The sequence below is a fragment of the Rhinatrema bivittatum genome, chromosome 5 (genome assembly GCF_901001135.1).
Source record: "Rhinatrema bivittatum chromosome 5, aRhiBiv1.1, whole genome shotgun sequence".
Taxonomy (NCBI): Eukaryota; Metazoa; Chordata; class Amphibia; order Gymnophiona; family Rhinatrematidae; genus Rhinatrema; species Rhinatrema bivittatum.
Window position 1 is genome coordinate 92207447 of NC_042619.1, and position 18070 is coordinate 92225516.

The following is an 18070-nucleotide window of genomic DNA, read 5'->3' on the forward strand; positions in this document are numbered from 1 at the left end:
TAGCAGTGTACTAGGTTCTGCTGCTGAGTGTATTGTATTGCATCCCTCTTCTGTGTCTTCTTGAATGTTGAAAAATGTATGAATAAAGAGTTATAAAAAAAACAAAACTCCATTTCAAAGGCTTTAAGAACTGTCAAAACTTAAAAGTTCATGATTGAAGACAGAAGTTAAGGTAGATGAAAGGGAGGAGAACTCTGGAAAGTAGGGGGATGACAAATAAATAGATTACTCTTAAAATACAAATATGTATTTCAAATACACAGCATACAAGCTTAAATACAGAAGATCTGTGCAAGAAGATTGAGCAGGAAAAGGAGTTACAAGAAAGAGCAGCATGTCCTCTCTCTCCCCAACGCTGTAAAAAATAAATCCAAACGCAACACGATCAAGTTGTAAGGCGGAAAGAGCCTCCCATTAATTCTCAAATCCTAGTACAATAAGCTTCCAACATCAAAAGTGCTGTAAAAGCAATAATAATCCACTTTAAAAAAAAAATGTAACAATAAAACTATTCAAAGCTTGTGATACCACTTCTATTTAAAAAAATAAATTCATTTTCTAGCTCAGTACGGTCTGTATGAAAAATAAAAAAAAAATCTGATGATGGCTAAAACTTACGTTTACTAAACCAAAATAGTGCTCGTTGACTGGAAACTGTTCCGGTCCAATCTCTTTCTCTAAAGCAGAGGCATTGGCGCCCTAGAAAAGGAAACATAATATCTTAGAATTTACTTGAACATTTTTGTCCTAGACCTCATTTCAGAATACATAAGCAACACAAATACAGTCTACTTTGCTTATGAACAGCAAATTATCAGCATTAAAAAAAAAAACAAAACTTAATGGCGGCCGAAGCTCTCCTGTAAAAAGAGTAGCATGCAACTTATAGCTGAAATCAACCTCTATTAATTTGGCCTTGCTGAACTATTCCATAGTGTGCGTGTGTATATTATATACCAGTGGTTCCCCCACCTGTGGTCCACACACGCCTAGGGAGTCCATGAGACCATCGTGGGTGGGTCTGCAGCAAGTGCAGCTGAGGGGGAAAAAAAATACAGTACTGAGAGGAGCACGACAAAGTGCCACTGTGGATGGAGAGTCCAGTCCTTCCGACTGCTGACAGGAGACCTAACCAGCGGTGAGAGATCCCCCCAGTGCTCCCCTATTTTCTCTTTCCTTTCCTTGTCAATCTCAGCCAGTGCCACACACTCACCCCTACTGCCAGGTGACCCCCCCCCCCCCCTCTCACCGGACTGTAGCATAGCAGCGGGAGCCTTCCCTGACCTTTCATCTACGTTCCCTTGCTCCGCAGCAGCAATCTTGGCTGGCACCATGAACCAGACCTCACTACCGGGTTCGTAGGTGCACCACAGTCAATATCCTCTGTCCTGTCTCTACATTGCCAGCTGTCTCTCCTTTGCCGCGGAAGCCTCACTACTCTTCTTTCACTGGATTGACCTCTGCTTCTTTCACTGCAGCCACCAGCTCTCCTCTAACAGTCACCTCCACAATGGGGCATGAATCCCGGCTGCAAAAGCATGTACTGCACCCAGGCCAGGACCATCCTACAGCCATCACCGCCACCCAGCTTGGGCACCTAGAGTGCCCCAACACAGGTAAAACAATTTAAAATATTTATTTGCCCACCTCTTCACATTGGCACTGAGGAAGGGGCCATGGGGGAAGGGGGCAGAGCAGTCGGGAAGGGGCTACAGGTGAGGGAAAGCAGGACACAAGGGAAGGCAGTCAAGAAAGAGAGGATGGGGAAAGGGACAAAGGACAGGGGACACAGGCAGGAGAAAACAGACATAGAAACAGGCAGGGTGGAGGGCGGGTGGCTACAGCACTTGAGAAGGGGCCATGGGCAAGGGAAAGCAGGGCAGGAGGGAGGAGTAATTTTCTAAAAAAGAAATAAAAAATGATAAAGCAGAGTTGCTTACCTGTAACAGGTGTTCTCCCAGGATAGCATGGGTGACATCATCAAATGGAGCCTGGCACAGAACTTTGATCTCAAAGATTCTAGCATTTCAAACATGCCCTACTGAGCATGTGCACCTGTAGTTATCACCCTGCCCCCTAGGCAGAGTCCCTCAGTCCATGATATAGCTAATATATTGAGAAACCAACTCCCAGGGGAGGTGAGTGGGTTTCATGAGGACTAACATCCTGCTGCCTTCGGAGAGCACCTGTTACAGGTAAGTAATTCTGCTTTCTCAGAGGACAAGCAGGATGGTAGATTCCCAATCTATAAGCTGCCCGCACAGGATGAAGCGGGGAATCCCACAGTACTGAAAGTACCACCTTTCTCCCATTTGCTTGTGAGGCAGCTGACCCCAAAATGGGTCTAGGCGGGAAAAGAGTTGGGTTTTACAGAAGAAAACCATAGAAGAGAGTGAGACACAAATACTCCAATGCGTAGCAGAGGTGCCTAAGGCAGGGGCATGATGCGAAGTGCAGCAAGATGCATACTTTGCCTCATGGGACTAATACAGTCAGGGTTTTAGATCAGTGAAGCCTGACTAGCAAAGTAAATCTAGTTCCTCCTGGATAGAGGAAAAGGCCTAGAGAATCAACTAAGAGAAGAACTTTTGGACGAAGACTACACAGTTTCCTTCGGTGTCCCAAGGCAACCAAAAAACCAACTGGGGCCAGAAAGCTCTCCAGAAAGAAACTGTAGCCCACTTGCATCTGAAGGACAAAATGTATTTGCAGAAGTGTGCCCATGTTTGGCTGATTGGCACATGAGATGAAAAACCCAAGCAACACTTGGAAGAAGAAGAGGCAACAGCGGCCAGGTCTGTGTCAGATCTTAAGTGCCAAAGTACTAGGCAGATCTGACAACTCAGGACAGACATCAAGAGTGTCAGGGGATGAAAGCCAACCCCTGAAATGGGATCGCTTACCTAAAGTTCCCCAAGTAGGAAGTTAAGCTAGGCCTGAAGCTCACCCATGCTCCATCCTGTCAAGGGTAGGCCTATCCATCCTGTCCACAAGATAGCTCAGGTCAGCAGGGAGACACTTAGGTCAACAAGTGCAATATGAAAAGGTGGAGTACTATTCTCTGCAGGTATACACAAATGCTCTAGTTTTTCTCCACCACCTCCCACCCCTGACATTCTGATCAGAAGTCGGAAGGAGCAAAGAATACAAGGATGCAGACCCCGAGGTTGCAGGGATAAGAAAAAACCACTAAGCTGATTTATCAAGCCCAACCAAACAACGCACTGCTGATAGGGAGTTACCCCCCCCCCCCCCCGAGGAAGACCTCTAAATAAAATAAACTCTCCACCAAGAGACAGAAAGCAGAGATGCCACAAGTGCAACCCTCTGTAGAAACAGGATTTCTTTACTAACCTGGCATCCAAGGGTACCAGGGTAGGGTCAGTCTGATCTTGGAACAGACTGCCCAGCAGCCTGGCCTAGGTATCAATACCCAAGGCCATGATTATATATATTTGCAGCAAGGAACTGATGATGGCTAGCATCCTCAATGATTCCTGTAGGCTCAGCTATGTGCTTGAGGGTATTGATGCTACGGGCTCAAAGTTGTCCGTGCTAGTACCTATGGCTGATGCTAGCCTCAATAGAAACCTGAGTACTCAACAGCACAGATTGTGCTTGAAGCCCCGTGGGGCCTCCAGTGCCCCATTATCCCAACACCTTTGGCGCTGAATGACAGGCTCAGGGCACCTGAGAGCATAAGTGCCTACACAGCACCCAACGACCGTACGCCATAGATAGCACACCTTGATGCTCCTCGATGTCCTTTCTGGATACTACAAAGGGGCTAGTTGGCGCCCCCAGTACTTGATGGCTGTTATTTCTCACCCTGCCAGGAGGGCGGAGTTAGCAATCTATTAGATTCCAGCTCCTCTGGGAAGAGGAGTTAGCAAACTGTTGTGGCTCAACCTGCCAGGAGGGTGGAGTTAGCAGTCCGTATCGACCAGCTCCTCTGAGGGGAGGAGTTGGCAGTCTGATATGGCTAACCCCGCCAGGAGGGCAGAGCTGGCAACCTGGTATGCGCTGGTTCCTGTAGAATGAAAGAGCTAGCACTCTGTTATAATTCTGCTTTGGAGTTGAGCAATCTGCGACAGATCCCCTAGGGAGTTAGCACTTAATATAATCTATATACTGAAGTAGCAATCTGTTATGGATCTGATCCCTTGAAAAAGGAGTAACAGTGATGATACTCCGTGGGCAGAATTGTGAACTAATGTGGTTAGCTTCCACAGAGTGGTAGATGATATAATACCGCTCTATTAGTGTAAGGAATGAACACTTAGTAGAAATGGTGAATCCCTGGGCCGATGGCAGGTGACAGCGCCCCCAAGAGGAGATCCTGAGAGGAACCACCGGCTAGGCTGGAGTATTGAGACAAACACAGATAGTTCCTTATTAGACTGGAAGTAGAACCACCAGAGGCGGCAGTAGTGAGCTGATGTGCTCGGCAGGGCTGAAGTCCTTCAGATACTGGAATAGCGATCTCTGAGTTACTGAGCTGTAGAGAGAGACTACAGGTGGTGAGTAGACAAGATATGCTGGATACATAACCAGTAGTGGATGATACACTCACAATGGTAGATGTCTGTAATGTCCTCTTATGCAACAGAGAGTCTTCAGTATTCAGGAACAGGAGCCACAGGCGAGTACTGGTTCCTGTAAGCATTCTGAAATAGTAACTCACAATAACTGTGTATGAGATGGCTTCTGGAATAGAAGAGTTTAGGAGAGTTGAGGAACATAGGCCTTTGTGGAGCAAGTACCGGATCCTATCTGCAATCTGTAATAGTAATCCATAAGATATAGGTATGCGATATCTTCTGAGAAAGAAGAGAGTTTGTGAAGGGTTTTAGGAACATGGGCCCTCGTGGAGCGAGTACCGGTTCCTATCTGCAATAACTCACGATATCCGTACCTGCGATAACGTCTTAGACAGAAAGGAGTCTTTGGGATTAGGACCGTAGGCCCTCGTGGAGCGAGTACCGGTTCCTATCTGAATAGAACTCACAGTGTTCACGTCTGCGATTGCTTCCAGGCAATAGGAGTCTTCTGAGTCTTCAGGAACGTAGGCCCTCGTGGAGCGAGTACCGGATTCCGTCTGTATCTGAAATCAAGAAGAGAGCAAGCGGGGCCCCCCGAGAAGCGGGTAACCCTAGATAAGTTTGTAGAGGCAGAGCAGCGGAGAAAGATTCCTCCTTGCTAACTCAATTTGTAGTTGCAAACAAAAACATTTTATGTTGGAAGCAGATGACGTCACTACAGGGGGACGCCCCCGAGGTTCACGCCCTTGCCGGTACAAGTCTGGAGCGCGTGCGTGTCCTTACGTCATCAGGAACATGGCGGATCCGTAGCGTCAAGCCAGCCCGAGGACTCCGGGACACAGAGGCAGAGAGAAGCTGTGGCAGCATCTGTCCATCAGAGCCAAATGGAGTCGCCACAAAGGTAGAGAGGGTGGAGCGAGGGCGAGAATAGGCACGAACGCAATAATGGCCTCGAGGGCACCAGACCATGATGCACCCTGGATGCCTTGGTGCTCCAGGGTGACTTGGATTGATGGCAACCCCGGCACTTGACAGTGTCGCAGTCACCCCAGGCCCAAATCCCCTGTCAGCTAAGGGCTTCCATGGCACTTGAGGGTTGACACACACCTTCATGGCATTGAGGGGGCTCCAATGGTGTCAAGAGTGACCATACAGCTCGATGGCAATCCTGGACCCCAACACGGTCCGGACTGTGATGCTAGAAGTCGGTGCTGCTACTACACTGCATTGAGCCCCATTGGCGCTCAAGACGCTTGGGTCGATGCCGTTCCTCTTGTGCACTGAGAGCCCATGGCATCTACAGTGCACAACGGCATCTGCCAACACCTACGGCATGGAACGGGTCTCACCCCCAGTCAGAGCTATCAACGGCATGCATTGCACTCAATGGCGCCCATGGTCGATGGCTCTTATGGCATCGAGGGTAGTCATGCACCTCTATGGCATCAAGGATGCCCATGGCGCTCAATGGCAGTCTTGGTACCCGATGAAGTTGTGACCATGTTACTGGGCATATCAATGAAGGTGCAGCAGCATCACTGCTTGCCTAGGCTCCGGCTCATCCTCTCTCACAAGGAGACTGCACTAGCATCACTGGCAAGCAAGAGAGGAGGCTACGACATCCAGAGCTCCTGCCCTTGGAGACTAGTCCCTTAGAATGTGGGGAGGATGAGCTTTCCCCCCCAACAGGAACAGTGTGGTCCACCATCGATGCCGCTCAAATTGTGAAACTACATGAAACTCCTGCCCAGGTAGAACTCAGGCGAGTCCCCAGGCTCAGTGGCCTATACAGATCAACCATGTACTGCATTCTGTCAGTCCTGTCAGCAACAGACAAAGGCACAAAAACAGAAAGAGCAATGAGAGGACACGGGGTAGATTTTAAAAGGTTGCGCGTGGGCGTACATGTGCGCGCTACCTGGCGCGCACACATGTTACACCTGATTTTATAACTTGTGCGCGCCGGGGTCGGCACAGTGCACAATTGTGCACGCTGAGCCGCGCTGCCTTCCCCCGTTCCCTTCCCCCTAACCTGACCTTCCCACCCCTTCCCCTAACCTTTCCTCCCCATACCCTACTCTAACACCCCCCAAAATTTAGGAGGCAGGCGCAAGTTGCGCGCGCTGGCAGCCTGCCGGCACGCGATCCTCCAACACAGCAGCAATGGCCGCTCTGTCGGAGGCCTCTGGCCCCGGCCCCACCCCTTTTGTAAAGCCCCAGGACTTACACGCATCCCGGGGCTTTATGTGCATCGCCGGGCCTTTTTAAAATCCTGCCCACAGAAACTAAATCGCAGATGCAGTATTTATTTATTAAGAAATAGAATTAGACTCTGCCAGTGAATAAGGCCTGCCATGCAGCTGGCAGAAAGTTGAAAGGAAGAGAAAAAATAAAATATAAAACAAAAAAAAAGAAACTACCCTAAGGAAAAGAGAAAGAAAGACACCTGCAGCTCCAGAAAAATCACAACAAGAACTGTGAGGAGAGAGCAAAGCTGAATACCGTGACCACACAGCTCCGCAGAAAAAGAGACTGAGGAACTCTGCGTAGGGGGCAGGGTGATAGCTACAGCTGCACATGCTCAGTATGGCATTTGAAAGGCCTAGAATCTTTGAGATCAAAGTTCCGGGCTGGGCTTCATCCAATGATGTCACCCATGTGTGAGGACTGCCATCCTGCTTGTCCTCAGAAAAGAAAAAGGTACCACATCAGGGGTGTGAACCATATTTCTCTCCACCTTTCCCTTTTAGTGATGTGGGATTGTCTCAAATACCCCTCATTCCTTCTTCCCCGAGAAGTCTCTTGCTCTCTATCCTCCTCCCCTCCAATCAACCCATCCCCACAGTCCATCCTCAGCAGACTCTCTCTTTATCCCTAATCCACCCTTCCCAGTTGCTCCCTCCCTCCCCCATTCCAGCTATACCAGTTTCTCTCTCTCCTCCCCCAGCCATCTCTATCACTCTCTCTCTCCCTCAGTTCATCCTACCAGTCTGAATCCAGTCTCTCCCTCTCCTCATCTCTCGCCCCCCCACCCTGGTCCATCCTCACCAATCTCTCTCTTTTTTTCCCCTCTGTCCTTCCCCAGCTGTATTTTTCCCTCTCCCAATCCAGTCCCATTTTGCTCTCTCCACCAGTCCATTCCCTCTAGACTCTCTTCCACCCCTATTATCTATCCCCATCAATTCATCTGTCTCTCCCTCATCCATCCTCACCAGTCTCTCTCCCCCTCCAGTCTTTCCCCCCTCCTAATCAATCCCCACCAGGCTCTCCTTCTCTTTCCCATTCCATCATCACCATTCCCAAAGTCCATCCACACCAGTTTCAGTCCTGTCTCTACACACCCCAATCTCTCTCTTTTTTCCTCAGTCTCCCCACAGTTGTCTTTCCCCCTAGAATTTGTCCCCCTCTACTATCCATCCCCACCAGTTCATCTGTCTCCTCTTCCAGTCTCTTTCCCCCTCCCAATCCATCCACCAGTCCCTCTCTTTCCCATCCCAGTTCTTCCCCACCCGTCTCAATCCCTTTTTTCCACTCCGTCCATCCCCATCAGTCTCTCTTTCCAAAGTCCATCCACACCAGTCTAGTCTCTCACCCTCCAATCCATCCCCAATCTCTCTTTTTCCCCTCAGTCTCTCCCCAGCTCTGTCTCTCTATCCATTCCCACCTGTCTCATTCGCCAGTCCATTCCTACCAGATTCTCTCTCTCCCCACTATACATCCACACCAGTTTTTGTCTCTTCCCCAGGTCTCTCTCCCCCCCCCATCCCAATCCAACCCCTCATCTCTCTCACCAGTCTGTCCCTGCCAGTCTCTCTTCCCCAAGTCTGTCATCAGAGTCTCCCCCAGTCTCTTTCCCTCAGTCTAACCCCTGTTGTTTCTCTCCCTCCACCAGTCCATTCCCATCTCTCTCCTCCCAAATCATCCCCACCAGTCTCTCTCTCTCCATAGCCTATCCCTATCAGTTTTTCTCTCTTCCCCATCCATTCCCACTTCTCTCCCTAGTCCACCCTCAATTGTCTCTCCCCGTCCAAGTCTCTTCTCCCAGTTCCTCAAGTTCATTTCCACTTCTCTCTCTCTCCCCAATCCATCCCAACCACGTTCTCTCCACCTCCCAGTCTATCCCTACCAATCTTCCCTCTCTCACCCCAGTCCAACCCCAACCACTGTCTCTCCTGTCTCAGTCCATCTCCAGCAGTCTCTCTCACCCCTCAGTCTCTCTCTACCAGTTTCTCTCCCCAGTCTGTTACCATCTGTTTCTCCCCGTTCATCCCACCAGTCGTTTTTCCTCAGTCAATCCCAGCTTTCTCTCTCCCCCAGTCCATTCCCACTCCTCTCCTCCCACTCCATCCTTATCAATTTCTCTCCCCGTCCCACTTCCCCTAGTCCATCCCCAGTATCTCACCCCACAATCCATCCTCACCAGTTTCTCTCTCCCTCTCCTCACAGTCCATCCCCACCAGTCTTTTCCTTCAGTCCATCCCCACCAGTCTCTCTCCCTTCCTATCCATTTCCACTTCTCTCTCTTCCCAATTCATCCCCTAGTCTCTCCCCAACTGTCCCTCTCTTCCCTATCCATTTCCACTTCTCTCTCTCTTCTCTGGTCATCCCCACCAATCTCTCTCTGTCCATCCTCACCAGATTATATTAGTAAGCATTACTTAATATTGAAATGTATACATTATGAATGATTCTGGTATGTATATTGTTATTTCTTTATTACATGAATATGTTTCCACATGACATATAACTAAGTAAAAATTAAAGAGACTCATGTGGAGGTCCACAGACGTTTGGAAGTTGAAAAGGGGTCTCCATTCCCAAAAAAGGTGGGGAACCCTCTCTTATTTACTATACACACACACATACACTATAGTACGGCTCAATAAAGCCAAGTTATCTGAAGTTAGTTTCAACTAAAAAGTGTGTACTTGCACACACACAGGTTAATGAAAAATGAGCAGGTTAATGAAAAAACTCAGAAGATATTCCAAGACTGGCTTAGAAAATAGACCACTGACATACTGGAACAGCCAGCAACAAGATAGTATCTCAGACTCCAAATAAAAGTGGCAAACACTGGCAAACATGCACACTGCTCTAAATGAGACGTTACGCCTTCCAAGGCTGGTTCAAAACTTTCACTTTTAACAATGATTTTGACCCAGCTGAGTTGAGGATAAATCAAAGCTACATGCTTTCAGAGTCAGAAAACATCTAGGTTAGAGCAAATGCATCTTTTGAGGCTGGCAGAAGCGATGCCCAACAATTTTTCCACAAGCACATGGCCAAAGCTACTTTAGACATACAGCCCCCAACAGAGTGGATGGAAAGCTGGAGGAATGAGAACAGTAATCAACTTTACTGCCAATCGCCCAGCGCTTTCAGAATAAGGCAGCCCCCGTAAAGAGACTAACCTGCAAGAATGCAAAACCTCCCTATTAGTATTATTTCGTTTTTGTTCTTTATGTGGCAATGTAAGTGTACACAATACAAAAGGTTACACATTTCTCCCTCAAAGCATTCACGATCAAAAACTTAAGCAGAGAGAGAAAGAGAGGGAGAATAGTAAAGAGACTTGCTGAAGGGCAGCCCATTAATGACATATAAAGGAACCACATCCAAATTCCCAGAATTCACCAACCCATGGCCTGATCATTACCATTCCAAATCATAAATTATTTATGAGTAGGCACAATTTATTTACAAAAGGCAAGGACCACTACATGTGAATCCTGACAACCTGCTAATAAAAAACTGCACAAGAATGTCATCAAAGCTAATCATTTATACAGTGCTACTAGATATACATACCGCAGTACAGATATAAGAAGAGACAGTTCCTGGCTTATACTCTACAAAAGACATATGGGCTACAAAAACCAAGAGAGCAATAGTGTATAGAAGGTGAAATTCTTCTAAGCACAAAAGAAGAGCAACATCTGGGAGTGATCATATCTGATGATCTTAAGGTGACCAAACAGGTGGATAGGGTGACAGCAAAAGGCAGAAAGATGCTTGGGTACATAGGGAGAGGAATGGTCAACAGAAAACAAGAAGGCGATATTACTTCTGTGTAAGTCCCTGGTGAGACATAATTTGGAATACTATTTACAGTTCTGGAGACCGCACCTTCAAAAGGATATAAACACGATGGAGCTAGGCCAGAAGGTGGCTACCAATATGGGTCAATTGGTCTCCATTCTAAAGTATATGGGGATAGATTTAAAAACCCAAACATCTATACCCTAGAGCAGAGGTTCCCAAACCTGTCTTGAGGGACCCACAGCCAGTCAGCTTTACAGGATATTCACAATGAATACATGTAAGATAAATTTGCATGCAATGGAGGCAGTGCATCAAAATCTCCCTTGTGCTTATTCATTTTGGCTATCCTGAAAACCTGACTGGCTGTGGGGTCCTCCAGGACAGGTTTGGAAACCACTGTCCTAGAGGTTAGGCATTATTGAGGAAATATGATGGAGACATTTAAATATCTCCAAGGTAGCAATGCACAAGAGGTGGGCCTCTTCCAACGGAAAGGAGGCTCTGGAACAAGGGGTCATGGGATATGAGTGAAAAGGGGTAGACTCTGTAGTAATTTAAGGAAATATTTCTTTAAAGAGAAATTGGTGGATGCATGGAACAGCCTCCAAGGACGGTTATCTGTCTGAATTCAAGAAAGTATGGGGCAAGCTCAGGGGATCTCGGAGGGATAGGGATTATACAGCTGAGTAGCTGGTGTGGATGGGCAGACTAGATATGCCTTATCTTTTTCTGCTACCATGTCGCTATGCTTCTATGGATAAAATAAATAAGAGGTTTCAGAAAATGTATCTATTGCAGTGAACATGGCTGAAATCTGGAAGAACCGACGAAACAAGAGGGTAGGCTATCTAAAAAAGCCGTGAGGGCAACAAAATAGGTATGGTACGCCGCGGTAATGACCCAGATCGAATTGGATCCTGACAAATAATAAATAAGGAGCCAAAAATGAAAAACAGTAGCATTATTAAAAAGGGCATAGTTAAAAAAAATAATAAATGAAATTGGAGCATTATTAAAAATTGGTCACTTTTAGTCGAATCGGGATAAAAGATAGAAAGTTAAAAAAGTAACCCATAAAAACCATAAATGAATAAAAACAGGAGCATAATAAAAGGGGGTACAGTTAAAAAACAATCAATTAATGATCACTTTTGATCAGATGGGGATAGAAAATAAAAGCCTAAATAAAAAAGAATCTTTCCGATTCGATCTGGTTCATTACACGGCGTTCCATACTGATTCTAAGCTGTCACATACGGGCATTTTCTGGCCACACCCCCCATCCTTGATTGACACAGATTTTGGCAGCACTTTTGGCGTTTTAAACATTCACTGGGTTCTTACATTTCTTTTCGCAATTAGAGTGGAGACTGAACACACTCAATCTGAGCACCTTAAAAGTAAGTTTAACATGGGTCATTTTGATTTTTAATTAAATCCCAATGTACATTTTACATCGTGTGTTCTCTTAGGTTTTTATAGAGCAACACAGTCAGCTAATCGTGTCCGATGCCTTGTCTACGGTGTATTAATTTGCCCTTTAAATGTTATTGACTTTTCATATTCTATAGTGCTTAGAACAAGTGTTTCTTTAATTCATGCCGTGGGCATGACACCTAAGTCAGAAACCAAATGGAAATTTGTTTAATAGTTTTCATACAAGCAACACCGCGGTAAATAAATACGTCTTTTTCATTATGATTTTTTATTATTAATCTTTTAAACTGCTTTCTTATTTTTAACTATATTTGGATTTTTAAATAATATTTTTAATTTCTTATATGTACATCTTTACAGACAGACCAGTTGACAAGACTGTTGTGATATCATATTCATATACATTATATGATTTACAGCACACAGGTAAAATCATATATCACGCCACTTCTGTTGTCCTCTGATTCATGCTTTCCTATTTTGCGTTGTAGCTATATGTGTTCCCAATAAGCTGTTTCATTTTATATGTTACCATTATATTTGTATGTATATTTAATTATGATTTTAAATTATGTTTTTGTATGTCCTGTATTGTTGAGTTATATTTGTTATTTGTGTTTTAGCCCCTGAGGCAGCCCCGGTTGCGGGCAAAACTCGGCCTGAGTCGGGCATAATATATAAAGAATACGTCTCCATCCAAATAAAGCTACATATCGGACAACCCTTTGGCGTGAAATCTGGAAGAGCCAGGGTTTAAGATTTAAGAGCAACCTTGGAGAGGTGGGTTTTAAGCCAGGAATTTAATATTTTTGTTGTTTATAAATATCCAAGATGCTCCACCAAGAAGAGCACTATCAACTAAAGAATGTACAGTGCAAGGAACTGCGTCAAAACTGACTGTGTTTAGAGGGCTTAAGACTTCATGACCTCATCCCGTTTATAATCCTGGTTTCACCACCATACTCTTACCTTATCCCTTTTCAATATTTCCCTTTTTAAGAAACCAATTGTATGTGTACTTCAGCTGTCTTTTGCACTGCTAAAGCAGAAACCCGACAATAGAGGGAAGATGTAAGCAGGGATGCAGGCTGAGCACTCGAACAGCTGTGCTTTTATCACAGGGCAAAGAGAAAAAAAAAAAAAAGAGACAAAGGAATCACAGCAGCTGCTTCTAGAACTGGAGGAACTCCACCCTGAATTTCAGAAGCAAAAGTTGGTTGTAAAAATAAACAAACAGAGAAGAGTGGAACTAGATTTTGCCATCTGTGCTGCCCATTCAAGCTATAGAAAGCTGACTGAAAGGAAGAGAACAATAAATTTCACTGTATAAGAAGGAGGGAGAGGACATAATTCTACTTTTTCTATATATTAAATTCAGATTGCTGCAGTTCCTTGCATTGTGTCTTTTTCAGATAACCTGTTCCGCTCAGCAGAAATGAATTTTTTTTTTCTCCTCCCTACCTCCAGTTTTTCCAGCTCCATCTTTGATTCTCCACTCCGGCCCCAGACAGTATGCATGACATTGTTTTGGTGGGAAGGGAGGGGAATGCTGGACTCTGTTGCAGGGTTTGTATAGTGCTACCAGATAGTGTTCTACACTTTCTGAAGAAGTAGAACAGGGTAATTTTCTGGGGCTGGAGGCAACTTGCAGATCCGCAGGTAACCTGTAAGCCGATTTTCAATAAGGGAGACTCCTCACAGTTTCCCTTTGAAAATCCACCAGCAGCGAGCCGAAGCCACGGGGAACATTTAGCCCACAGGTGCAAAGGGTGCAGGCTAAATCAGTAGGAAGCAGATGCAGGGATTTCAAAACGAAATCCCCCATGGTTTGCTTTTCTGGGCCTGCCCCCCAATGTTGCCCGCACTCACAGCATCAACTCTTTCTCCCACTGAAGACCTGGGGCAATTTTTAAAAGGCCCTTTTCCTAGGGTATACACCCCTTTGCCCATAGAAATCCCTTTGAAAATTGCTCCCTCCTTTAAAAAAAAAAAAAAAAAGGTGTCCAGAATACTCCATCTTCAGTCTTACCTTTCTCTGCAACTGCAGCGTGCATCAATCAATGAGAGATCAGCACGCAGAAGGCAGGCTGTCCTGACTGGACAGAAATATTTTTTTTGGGGGGGGGGGGGTGGGAGGAGGCAGCTTTGCTGCTCACGTGCGGCCAAATGGTAATGTCTGTACAACGAAACCGAACATGTACGAAAGGACTGCACACACGCTGGTCATCCATGTGAACTCTTGGAACTGGATAGCACCACTCTCTGGGTGCACGGACTTCATTTGCATACATCGTTAGGGAAGGTCTAATTTTTCTAAATTCACAAAAATAAAAGGGGGGGAGGGGGAAGGTGCAGCAGTCAATAACAATGGAATTAAGCCTGAAAACCTTAACCTGGAAAACTTAAGATGCAGCTACAAACAGAAAAATATGGGTCCCTGATTTCTTCTTCTGAATGTCATAGCTCATGACCAAAATTCCCCCCCCCCCCTCCTCTCAAACAAATTTAAAAAGCTACTTTGGACAAATATAAAAGGCTACCTTAAAAAAAAAAAAAAAGAAAAAGAAAGAGTGGTCAGTTTTCGTTTAGCATACGTATTAATAATCATTATTCTGCTCCCAGTCTTGCAGAGTGCCCCTAAGCAATGCTGAACAGCATTCCAGGCATGAAACAGCAGTGCACTACTAGAGAAACCCCCAGGTGGATAGGGTGACAGCAAAGGCGTTCAGAAACCTCCAAATAAATTGCACAACGCCCAACCTGCATAAAAGCACAAAGAAACGCCAACTCTGTGCACGGTGAGGAACTGCAGCCCTATGTAGGCTGAGCAGACACAAGCAGGCAGTATCAAGGGAAAACATTACTAGCAAGTTCTTTCAACATCTGGCTGCTTGTCAGCACAGCAAGCAAAAGACCTGACAGAGGGCAAGTGAAGATGGGAGTTGTGGGCTCTCGAAGGCTCAATGAACTACATCATTTCTGTTGGTGCAATACAAGTAGGGATCTTCAATTTCAGTTTTTATTTTAATTTCCCCTGGGAATGTCACTGCTATAAGAAAAAATAATCAGTGGAAAAATGACTATTATAATAAACAGATAGAGGTCTTCAAAATCATGAAAGGACTTGAATGGGTAAATGTGAAACGGTTATTTACTCTTTTGGATAATATAAGGAACTAGGGGGCACTCGAAGTTAGCAAATGGCACATTTAAAACAAATCAGAGAAAATCCTTTTTCACTCAATTCATAATTAAGCCCTGGAATTCATTGCCTGAAGATGTGGTTAAGGCAATTAGTATAGCTGGGTTTAAAATAGGTTTGGATAAGTTCCTGGAGGAAAAGTCCATACACTGCTATTGATCAATAGGGAATAGCCACTGCTTGCTGCCAGCATTAGTAACATAGGATCTATTTAATGTTTGGGTACTTGCCAGGTTCTTGTGACTTGGATTGGCTGCTATTGGAGACAGGACACTGGACATGATGGACCCTTGGTCTGACCCAGTATGGCATATCTAATGTTTTTTTTGTTATAGCACTAAAATTCCCATGAAAAATAAAATAAAAAAATGAAAACCAAAGTCCCTAAATACAGAGTATCAGTTTACAGAGATGCCAGTTACTGTATTGGTCTTGAATGGCACAACTAACAGAAGATATGAATTACTGCCTGTATTCAAGGCAGAAGAAGGAGAAGGAAAAGCAGATCAATAAAATCACAGATAAATAACCAAAAGGACTGATAATAAATCACATTGATCATGAATTTAAGGTTTACAGAACTCAATTTAAAATTTTAGATGGAAGTAGCACATCATAATGCTTTAGTAACCAAAGTCAAAGATCTCCGATACAGGCCGTGTTTCAGACAAAACTCTGTCGGGAGGGACCCATAGGTTACAAAGTAAAATAAAATAAAAGCATAAGTTAATACAGGGACAATTTAATATGGCATTTGACAATGACTAATATTAAATTTACAACAACTTTCCAAGTCTCTGAAATCTTAGGAAAGCATATTAAATGGCACATCAGATATTAGTTGCAGATACAGGAGGTTAAATACTAAAAAAAAAAAAAAAATCACTCCAAGGAAGGTCACGTGATAGTGAGGTCACATGAGTCAGAACTATCCATCACAACAAATATGAGTTAATAATGGTCCAAAATAAAATACTGTCGGGCTGATTCAGTAAAGTCCACAGGAGAGCGGGCAAACGCCCACTTGGCTGTGCGCGCGATTCAGTATTTAAACGAGGCCCGGCGGTAGAAACAGACAAAAGGAGGCGCTAGGGACACTAGCACGTCCCTAGCGCCTCCTTCTAGCCCAGAGCGGCGGCTGTCAGCGGGTTTGACAGCTGACGCTCAATTTTGCCGGCATCGGTTCTCGAGCGTGCTGACAGCCACGGACTCGGAAACCATACGCCGGTAAAATTGAGCGTCCAGTTTTCAACCCGACAGCCGCGGGCTGACTTCAATTTTTTTTTTTTTTTAAACTTTTTTTTACCCTTCGGGACTGCCGGCTTAATATCGCCATGATATTAAGTCGGAGGGTGCACAGAAAAGCAGTTTACACTGCTTTTCTGTGCACTTTCCCGGTGCCTGAAGAAATTAGCGCCCACCTTTGGGTAGGCGCTAATTTTTGGCCCCTTACTGAATAAGGGGTAAGGGAAAATGCACGTCCAATGGTGGGTTAACAGTCAGAAATCTTAGGAAAGCATATTAAATGGCACTGCACTGTACTGTATCGGCCCGTGTGTAAGATAAAAGAACACAGCAATTATAACATACAGGAATACAAATACAAAAATAATTACTCAGTGAAAACTTATTTATCATTGTTGAGTGAAATGCAACAAAAAAAGGATCATAAAAATACAGACCAATCAATACCGAGATTAAGTTCATAGGGAGAGACTGTGTTAAGAATGTGGATTCACATTTGCTCGTGCTAAGGTAAAAAGCATGAGAAGTTACCCCCACGTGGAGACAGAGTGCAAACCTCACTGACAGTTAAGCGGAGATCAGAGGATGAGTGCTGAGCATCCTGTCAGTGTTTTCAAGAGGGGCATTTTCTCGTTGAAGACAAATGCAGTGTTCATAAATTCGAGTGCGGATACGACGAGAAGTTTTCCTGACGTAAACAAGAAAGTGGGGCAATGAATAATGTAAACCACCTCCATAATGGAACAATCAGAGGAAAGTGCAATGTAAATGGTTTCCCAGAAACAGGGTGAGTAAAGACCGATAAAGTTAAAGATAAAGGCCAAGTCTTACAGAGGCCGCAGGGACCATGTCTTTAGTAGATATGGGGCATGCAGGAAGCTGCATGGTATTCTGAGGACACTAAAAAAAAATCACATAAATTCCAGTCCTGGCGAAAAGCAAAACGTAAATGATTTTCCACAACAGGATGTGGGAATAGACAGGGCCAATGTTGGCGATTCATGGAACAAATATGTTGGCTAGACACTTAGTAGAGCAGCATGAAAGTGATGACATCGTCATTGTCCACTGTTTTGGTAAAAAGGAGGTTGTGTTTAATGTAGAGTGTGCATTTAAAGATGCATTTAATAACTCAATAGGGACATTCTCAATTGAGAAAATTCTGAACATGCCATGAGCTTGGGTAAGAAACTCATCTCAAGACGAAGATGGAAAAATTGATCAACTGGAATGTTCTCCCAAAGCAAACGTGGATGAAAGCTGGAAAATGACAGCAAAAGTATTCTTGTTCGTTGGTTTCCTAACTATTGTTGTAAAGGAAGAACCATCATGTAAGGAGACCAGAATACCTAGAAACGATACTTGACAATGGTGGATGACCCCAGAAAAATGTAAATGGGAGTTACAGGAGTTGAGTCAGTTTAAGAACATAAAAAACTGTATCATGGTACCATTCCAAACTAGGAAAATAGCATCAATATAACATAATCATGTAAATATAAAGGGCTAAAACATGATTTATAAAGAAACTCAGCCTCAAAAGAAGCAGCATATAGGCAGGCAATGTCAGAGGCCATTGTGGCCCCTATCGCCTTGCCTT

At 44.8% G+C, this 18070-nt stretch overlaps 1 protein-coding gene across 1 annotated transcript in view; it reads right to left on the bottom strand.

Moving 5' to 3' along the window:
- The window catches only part of USP12 (ubiquitin specific peptidase 12), a 211656-nt gene that overhangs the window by 110679 nt on the left and 82907 nt on the right, over positions 1–18070 (bottom strand). Inside the window, exon 2 of the mRNA XM_029602576.1 lies at positions 619–699. Within this exon, the coding sequence (XP_029458436.1) occupies positions 619–699 (81 nt within the window). The remainder of the gene's footprint in view (positions 1–618; positions 700–18070) is intronic.